Source organism: Apus apus, chromosome 4 (assembly GCF_020740795.1).
Source record: "Apus apus isolate bApuApu2 chromosome 4, bApuApu2.pri.cur, whole genome shotgun sequence".
In the NCBI taxonomy this organism is placed as follows: Eukaryota; Metazoa; Chordata; class Aves; order Apodiformes; family Apodidae; genus Apus; species Apus apus.
Genome location: NC_067285.1, coordinates 2,457,002 through 2,466,268, shown reverse-complemented (window position 1 = coordinate 2,466,268; position 9,267 = coordinate 2,457,002). Strand labels below are relative to the sequence as shown.

General features: G+C 42.6%; 1 protein-coding gene across 1 annotated transcript; it reads right to left on the bottom strand.

The window, feature by feature from the left end:
- Positions 1 to 451: 451 nt before the first annotated feature.
- On the bottom strand, positions 452 to 9,267 carry CLRN3 (clarin 3). The gene is made up of 3 exons (XM_051619065.1): positions 9,039 to 9,267; positions 3,056 to 3,235; positions 452 to 723 (listed from the first exon to the last, which is right to left on the bottom strand). The coding sequence occupies exons 1-3, from the start codon at positions 9,265 to 9,267 to the stop codon at positions 452 to 454; spliced, it is 681 nt and encodes a 226-aa protein (XP_051475025.1).

Here is a 9,267-nt window from a genome sequence, read left to right as displayed (position 1 = left end):
AGAGCCAGGACAGCCACCATGGGTCTGTCCTGTTGTCCAGAAATCAAGAGGTGGGCACCAACTCCTCTGTGCTGTGAGGGCAAGCAGGCAACTGTCTTGGAAAGCTGATGATGGTGGCATGGAGAGGAGAAACCCTTCTAGGAGTGTAATTCCACAGCTGTCCTAGGGAGGAGCAGAGTCATAAGGTGCATGAGGTCCATTCCTTCAGGATGATGCTGGAATCACACACTTCAGGCTGTACCTACTGAGAGGGGTTTGGGCAGCACTTTTACCAAGGGGAACTTGTAAATTTTACACTAACACCTGCCACAAAGAGAAAACCCAATTCCTTTGGAGACACTGTTTTGTTGAGCGAGCTATATACACAGCTTCAATCGGAATGGAAATGACCAGCTGTGGTTGTCCACTTTAAATAGCCATTTTCCTTCACACCCTCCTCTCAGTGGTGTCCTTAAAACAGAATGCCATCTTTTGGTGCATTTTCAATGGGTCTTTCCTGTTGTTTCTTCTTATGGTACCTTGCGTGGTCGTAGAAATAGATGATGGCACCAGAAGTAATGTTCAGAAAAATGATGAGCAGCATGATCCAGTATGAATATCCATAAGAGTGTGCAGCCCCCAGGTAGGTTCCATAAGAAGAACACTGCTGGGCCAGTTCTAAAGAGAGGTCATTTGCTTCTGTGTTCACAGGAAAAAGAATCATGGCTACAAGTACAAAGATTCCTAGAAAAGACAAGTGCAAATGTCACAGATGAAACTGTGGTGTTATTTATGCAGCTACTGGTAAATATTCTGCTTAAATTGGTTAGGATGCCTGGACTAAGACAAAGATAAATCTAGTATTTTTCCATTGGAAAAATATGAGGGTGTTTAAAGGACTTTTGTCCCACCTAACAGTATCTGCCTGGTGCTTTCATGTTGACAACAAGATCTTCTGCTAAAATGAACAGATTCTTACTGGCAGTTGTTAGAGAAGGCCATTGAATGCACATTTTTTTTCACAGACTTTAGTTCTGATGAGTATAATATACTCGGTCCTTGGGTGATTTGCAGAACATCTCTTTGGCATGAGCCCTGACCCATGGGGCGTGCAGCACCACAGCTGGATAAAACCCTCAGCAACCTGGTCTGTGTTCCAGGTTGGCCCAGCTTTGCTCAAGAACTGAGACACTTCGTGTTCTTTCCAACCCAAATTACTCAAAGACTCTGATGAGCTGAAATGAGATGTCTTATTGGATCTGTATCTGTTTCCTGTAGCCTTCTGAACACGAGTGGAGTTTGGTTACTTTGGCATTTAGCTAAATAATGCTCTTCCATCTCTGCTTTCCTAGTGCTAACACAGGTATAACCACTGAACTTTGGTGACAATATTTCTGTTCCTCCCCTCTAGCTACACTGTCCTACAGATGTTCTCACTCAGGTTCAGCTTTCTGCAGGAGGTCACTCTACCTTCAAGCCATCTGGTAGGAGAATAAAAAAAACCTTCAAGACACACATAAAATGATGATGTTTCAAAAAAAAAAAAAAATTAAAATGCTCATGGCAAAATAGACTTCCAGGTCACAGCACTTACATGGCTGCAAAGTCTGACCACAACCCTCACCCAAAGTGAGGGTTACTTTCTCACTAGCACTTATTTTGGCAAGCCCACAGTCCTGTCATTTCAGGGCAAAGCCTGCAGATGCAGACTGCACCATGGGTGGGTGCTGGGCTTGGGAAATAAGCAACTTACATGATGAGACAATGACCTGGTCGTCTCAAAAGTTGATGAATCATCTAACTTAGGCTTCTGTTCACTTCTCTGATTGTGCTTCAAGGCATCCACAGCTGTTCCAACATCTATCTTTATATGCTGCATTAGCCACAGCTGGAGAATCATAGAATCACAGAATGGTCTGGGTTGGATGAGGCCCTAAAGATGATCTACTTCCAACCCCCCTGCACTGGGGGCATGAAAAAAGGGGTGGGTTTCACATCCTCACCTATAATCACTATGAGTAAGGTTGTTTTTACCTATTCAAGTCCCTCTCCACCGAGGTCTGATTTTGGAGCAGGCAGCTCACAGAGTGTGCCCCCAGCACAGGACATTGCTCCTGCTCTGAGCATCTTTGGACCTGAAGAGCTTTTGAAGGACAAAATGCCCACGCTGAGGTACTCTGTAATCAGATGTCTTTCAAGAAAATTGTATTAGTCCAAATCTATGATTAGGAGAACACATGATCCTCTGGAGACAAATTGAGTGTGGGAGCTGAAGTGATTACCATGGCAAGATGAAGAGGGTAGGAAGGTGCTTTGGAAGAGCCAGGGTCAAGCACAGGAGGTGAAGGAGGGGTTACCCCTCCAGGGAGGTGTTTGAGTTCAAAGTCTCTAACACCTCTGCATCTCTACCTTTTTTTTTTTTTCCCTGTTTATGGGATGTTAAACCTTATTTTGATCTATGAAAGTGTTTTTTAGAGAAGGAAATAGATTTTGCCATGACTCAGTCCTCTTAACTGCCACCCCCATGGTAAGACTGCTGTAGATGTGTTTTGCTCAACACATTTTTCAGGTATGAAGCCAGAGTCCATCCTATAGATCAGAGCCTTGAGACCTAATTTGGTATGTAGGTAACCTAGCAACAAATATGCTACAAATACCACAAAATAGTGACATAAGTTCTTAAAGAGGTTACAAATTGCACTGTAATCATATCCAGTGCACACTTCTTTTATGGTTTTATTCAGTAATCGTCAGCTTACTCTGTTCTTGGTGCACATCATGTATGAAATGGTGCTACAGCTGCTGGGGCTTTTTCCTTTCTGTTTTTGCCACCAGTGAATCCAGGCTCCTACTGATCAATGGTGCCACTTCAAGTAAAGAATACTATCGTACTGGAAATCAAAAGATAGTGTTCAGGTGTCCTAGCAGACACTGTTAGAAAATAAAACCAACAGAATAGTTTTCCAGATGTTTTCTGCCGTAGTTATATATTTCTTAACCTTGAAGTCAATGAGATTGCAATATTCATCCCTAGGGTGATGGGCAGAGGGTGGTTGGCACAGGATGTGTTACTTACCACTTAAGGCATTCCAGGTATAGACTCCGATGGGTCCCAAAAACGTCTGGTAGGGATTACTGAAAACATTAGTGCAGGTAAATCCAGAGCTCAGGAGGGAGGACAGTAAACTGAGAGCCAGAATGACAATAATTGCTGTGTTTGTGCTTTTCGTCTTGGTGCTGCTCAGGCTTCCTGCAACTGAAACACAGCAGCTCAGCATTGACCCTCAACCTCCCCAGCACAGCCCCGAGGGCTCCAACCACCTTATCACTTCCTGGCATGGTTGTAATTGAGATCTAATAACCAGAGGTTTGGCTGATCTGCAGAGATCTGGCTGTAGCAGGAGCAGTAGATTTGGACACAGCACATGAACCCAAAACAGGGTGGAGGAGCATTAGGCTGAAATAATTGCCTGTCTGCTAATCCTGCAGGCATACAAACCTCCTGGGCATTGGGTTGGGTAGTAAACTTCTCTTCTTTAATATTTGTGGAAATATTTCCTCTTCACATATGGCTAGACAGAAATTTGATGCCTAAATGGGATCAGAAAGCTAGGTGTTCCTCTGCCTATCCTTCCTGAGATGTCTGATGACTTCTACAGGTGCCTATCTAAAACTTGGCTCCAATTGTAGATTACTTCCTTTTAATATAGCAGTGGTCCCCCTCATATGGAACAAATCTGACATGGGGAACAGCTTCTAAAAGTCCAGTAAAGCCATTAGGCTGGAAGGGTCAGGTGCATTTGTAGGAGAAACATAAGTGAGCATGATCAGTCATGGACAGAGCAGGCATGGTTGAGCTGACTAGCTCTGACTCTTTTCACATTCTGTATAATAGAAGTAAAACTGGTGGAGGCAGTACTTGCTCCCTTTTTTTAAAAGAAAGAAGAAACTCCTGCTTTGTTTCCACCAGGAGGACCAAGTGTGTGGGGTGCTGTGGCTCCCGGGAGCCTGTCGCTTTGTGCTCAGGGCTGGTGGCCCTGGGCTTGGTAAGGGACCAAGGTGACCCCCAAGCTGCTGGCTCCTGCACTCCAGGTCTCCCCTCCTGAGGCCCAGTGGCAAGAAGTCCTGCACCTTAGCTCCCAGCACCCCTCTTTTTTGCTCCAGCTTCCTGCAGCTGACGGAGAGAGGCTGCTGCGTGGGGTGGTTGTAGCTGCATCCATCAGTCTTACTGTCTTTGCCTAAATCCTTCTAGTTACTTGATAGGTTGCTGACAGTAAGAGGCACAAATGTGGATGAATACACTCAAAGTGTAATTGCAGGATAGCTGCATTGAAATGTATTGTTTTCCTCCTCTCAATGTAAAGATTGAAAAGGCAGTTCCAATGTGCCTGTGGCTGCCTCACCCTCTAACAAATTACAACAGTGTTTTCAAGCTCTATTCAAGTGGGTGCTGTGATAGCCATCTGTGGGGAAACTTCTTTCACATGCTGCTTTTAATACAAAGCCATTACTGCAGAATACTCAGTGCATAAACAGGAGAGAACATAGCAGAAAAAATAGTAAAAACCCCATAAAAAGGGAAAAAACACATAGAGAAGAGAAGAGCTATTGGAATTAAATGAAAAGGAGATCTTCTCTTTTGTTTCATATTATATTCCTGGTATAAGTTAATTTCTGCATGAGGAAATGGCAGGTAAGGATGTTTTATGGAAATCAGATGCAAATTTAAGCAATTCTCCTAGAAGAACAGCAAAGACAGGCATTTAGGAGACGTCACTGCATGGAAGGGATGTGAGCACACCACTGGTTGTGCCATGCCCTGGTGCTGCAGCAGCCTCTCTGCCCGGGCATTGCCTCATTCAAGAAATAACTCTGGAATCAGACAGGTTAGTGTAATTTCCCTCTGGCAGCCTCACTTAATTTTCTCCCTCAGAACATCTCCAGAATTGACTGGCTGCACCTACTGCACCCCTTAATTGATCTTGTTTATCTCTGACACTGATCTACAGCTCAGGGGATGTAATTTTGTCAGACTCCTCCTGGTGTAGGGACGCCTGCAACAGTGCAAGACTAAAGGTTATAAATAAATTGCTCCTTTCATGAAGGTACGTTTTCTTCTTTTCTTTTAAAAAAGCAGTCTGTGTAAACTGAAGTAATCTCCAGTAGCTGATCAGAAGTAGCTGCATAATCACAATCATAGAATTGTTGCAGTTGGAAAAGACCAAGATCTTAGAGATCACCAAGTCTACTCAGGAAAACAAACCAAAGAAACAAAAAAAGCCCTAAATCAAAACAAAACCCCCTCTGCATCAGTGTAAAATAGCCAAATTCCTGAAGGCAAGTGGAGGGTTTTGCCTCTGACAGGTCTTTCCTTAGTTTCCTGTGTTTTTTTCATATATCTTTTCACAGATCTTCATATATTTTTTCATCTTTAACTCTTGTATGGTTGGATAGAATTCCCCTCACTTTTCCTGCCCTGAGTGGGACCAACATCCAGCTGCCAGCCTGGAGGTCTTTGCCAAGCACTGCTGATCTGGCAGCTTTTCTGAGCTCAATTTTCAGGCACATAAGGTATTGTTCATTAAAAACAACAACAACAACAACAAAACCAAGGTGGAGTCCAGCCTAGCTTTTTACTTGTCAGGAGATCCCAGAGCACACCTGAAAAACTGATGATGGCAATAATGAAGTTCCAGCAATTTTCAAGCATTCATTTTGCATTTTGAAAGCTGGAAAGTTAATGGATGCTTCTGTCCCAGAGCAAATTTCAGAATTGCTCATGTGCTGGTTCCCAGCACTTGGATAAACCCTGATGTGACAGGACTCTGGGTGTGCCTCTTCCTGCACCTCCCTCAAAATATTTACATGTTTCACTTGGAAACCAGTGAGGCTGTAAACAAGCTCTTTTGCAGACTATTATGTTGATAGGTAGATCCTTTCTAAGACAAATCATTAAAAGAGCTAATGAGGCCTCTAAGGACTTGAGTTATTTAATAGTTTTACGTTCTGCCAGAACATTCTGCTCATCCCCAGAGCCTCTGGAGTGGCTCTATTGATTTATTGCTCTATTAAGGTGGCTCGTGGCAGCCTGTGAAAGAGGCCACCCCGAGCAGGCAGCTCATGCGCTGTGCACTTGCAGACACCATGTTCCTTTGTTTCTCTTTCATCTTCATGCTTGGAAATTTCTTTGAATGTTGTGGTAAAATAATAAGGTCTTTGGAAAGGCTGCTGCTCACCTACTTCTGTATGGCCATTAATAAAAGCCAACCTGGACAGTTGCTAACTAGTGCTCTCTATCTGCAAGTTATCCTCTTTGATTTATTCCTTCGTGATTTCTGTTCTCCTTTTCTCACACCCAAATGTGAAAATGCCATCTGAGAAACATACTCAGGGTGCCCAGCAGAGATGCCCAGCCAGGCCATACTTACAGTAGACCATGCTGGGTTTTAAAAGGATGCTCATAACTCATCTACCTGTTGTCTGAAATGGTAGAGTGGAGAAAACACAGCACTTCATTTCTGCAGAGCACAGGCAATCCATGTTCTTAGGGACGTTGTCAAACAAAAGACTCTTGTTTTAGGAGGTTCAGATTATTTGAATTTAAAAAATATTATGTATGTACTTCTGTGAAGTATTTCTTCTACTTCAAGAATGTACAGAATCATATTTAATGTAAAATGTGACAATAATGCCTAGTAGAGAGTCTAAGAATTAATTTAAAATGGGTTCATTCAATCTTGGATATATGCCCAGCTGAACTAGTGAGGGATGTGGGCAAATCCCATTTTAGACTATTCAAAAAGCACAACTTCCAGCAGCCATTGAGGGCAACCAACTACTCCTCCAGCTCACTTGTTTTGTTCCTCCCTGAATGTCTTACATGTGAGAACTGAGACGACACTTCGCAAATGACAAGCAGAAAGACCTAAATCTGGTGAGGGGAAACCACCACCAAAATGTATGTAGACCATGCAAAGAACTGAAATCCTTTACTAAGGCAAGTGTTCTTGTCATTGATTGTAATTAATATTTGACATGGAGGTCGTGCCCGGGCCCTGGGATTAGGTTTTGTCAGCTGCTGTGCAGACAAAGACCAACCATGTCCTCAAATCCCTGCCAGGCTGCACCCCCATCCTGCAGGCATCTCTCTGTGGGTGGACTCCTGGTTTCAGGTGGAACCCTATTAAAATCAGCAAGAGTCTCCCCACACAACACGAGGTTTGGGGCTTGAGCCAACTGGCAGGCAGAGATACGATCATATATAAACTGTTTTGACCAATGTATATTTGCTCTTATAAAATTTACTCTGATTAGTCTGATATGACTGTAAGTAAATTATTTATGATTTTGTATTTGCTATGTAAAGATCTCAATACAGGATCTGCCCTTTGCTAGGAGCTCTGCTGTGTTCAGGGTTTTTGTGCCAATCACAGAATGGTTTGGCTTACAAAGGACCTTGAAGATCATTTAGTTCCAGCCTCCCCTGCCATAGGCAGGGACACCTCCCACTAGAAATTCCACAATAGAATTGTTAGAATGGAAACTGCCTTATGTGATACTGTGGTAATTTGGGTGCCTGTTGGTACGGATAAAATTTCTGTACTAAATTTTGTTTAAAAATTGCTTTAAAAGTGCATCTCATACTTCCAAGTAGTTTGACCTACTCTCGCAAATTTTCATTAAGTTTCTTTTGCCTGGCTTTCTTCACTTTCAGTGTATCAGCATTATTGCTTTGAACTCAGTGAGACAGGAAGACAAGTCAAATCCCTTGATCATTGTGACAACTTTCAGGCTTCTCTACCTTTGGGCTTTGTGAGTGCTTTTCTTCACATCAGTCGAGCTACTTGTGCATAGAGTTAAGTAAATCTTTGCTGAACCATGTCAAATCAGTACTGAGTCTGTGATTCATACTTGGTGTGAATTAGTTCTTGTTCCTGGTTTCCTTTTCCTCATGTTTTGCTTCTCAGACTCAGATTTTTAACTTTCTCCACGGTTGCTCGAGGTAAAACTCCTTTTCTTTCCCATATTTTTTAATATTGCTTCATTCCTAGGTAGCATCTCTCATCACTTATTCTCAGTTATTTTCACCCTTGACTATTTAAAGATTTTAATTTTTCCCCCGTCATAATTCTCTCACTGAGATAAATACCAAGAACTGCAGATGCACAAAAAGACCCGTTGCCTATCAACATAAGATACAGCTTAATTTGAATCTGCTGGATCTTTGATGAACTATTATTTTACTAACTTTGTTTCCAAAGCTCATCTCAGAGTTTTTTGGAAATGATGATGGACGAGTCACCTGAAACCATGTGTTGGGTGAGGAAGGAAGAGCCTTCTAAAGGATGACAAATCATGTTGTAATCCATGTTGCACGGTCCAGCAGGAACAAAAAAATAGACATGAGGTTTGAAAATTCTAACTAAATGGTGAAGTTTGATAGTAGCACTTGCAGATGGAATCGTGTGCTTTTAAAGAGAGGGGGGGGGCAAAAAAGGAATATGGTCATTAATGTGTATGTCCCCCACAGGTACGAACAGCATATCTACCTAAACTATTGGTTCACGTGTTGTGTTCTTTTCCCTTCAGCAGCCTCACAAAACCTTCTCCTACAAAAATGCTGATTTGATAGTAGGTAGCAGAATGTTTTAAAATCAAACAATTAACATAACAATTTATTTTTTTTTTTAAGTCCTGGAATTAGGTTTGTAATCCTTTCCCAAAATGACAAGTGGATGTTGTTTTTCTGTCCCTCACTGAAGCTTCTGAAAATTAAAATCAATTTTGCACAAAGTTCCTATGTTGTATTTTTCCCTTGTTTTAACACATAGGTTAAGATCACAGGTAACTAAGTTGCTACTGGCAAGAGCCCTGCAGCATTTCTTGGCTTTTTGAGGTCTTATTTTCTGCCACTTAAACCCCCAATCTGCTTTACAGAGATTCTTGTTCTCACTTGGTGTTACAGTCACAGCTGAGTGTAAGAATGAGCTGCGGTTCCTGCCACCACCACCTGCACGAAGAAGAAGACACCATCCATTCCTAGGCATAACACCACTCACCTGGGAAACCCTGTTCTGAAACCTGAAGTCCAGCATCGACCAGCTGCTCACAGGTACCTCTGAAAAGTCCGTAGGTGAGTCTCACGGTCACGGTGGAGTTCGTGCCAGAAAAGTAAACATCGCTCCTCACCCAGTTCTGAGTGGCCAGCACGACACAAATGACCACGAAGGAGCAAACACAGGTCAAAAAAGCAGATGCAAACATGGTAGTTTTATTTCTGGATGGCAT

Excerpts from the sequence above, each read along its gene's own strand:
- CLRN3 (XM_051619065.1), bottom strand. The coding sequence starts at position 9,267 with ATGCCATCCAGAAATAAAACTACCATGTTTGCATCTGCTTTTTTGACC. Across the intron at positions 3,236-9,038 it reads TTCAGAACAGGGTTTCCCAG|TTGCAGGAAGCCTGAGCAGC; the intron begins GTGAGTGGTGTT and ends GCTGTGTTTCAG. Across the intron at positions 724-3,055 it reads TACCTGGAATGCCTTAAGTG|GAATCTTTGTACTTGTAGCC; the intron begins GTAAGTAACACA and ends TGTCTTTTCTAG.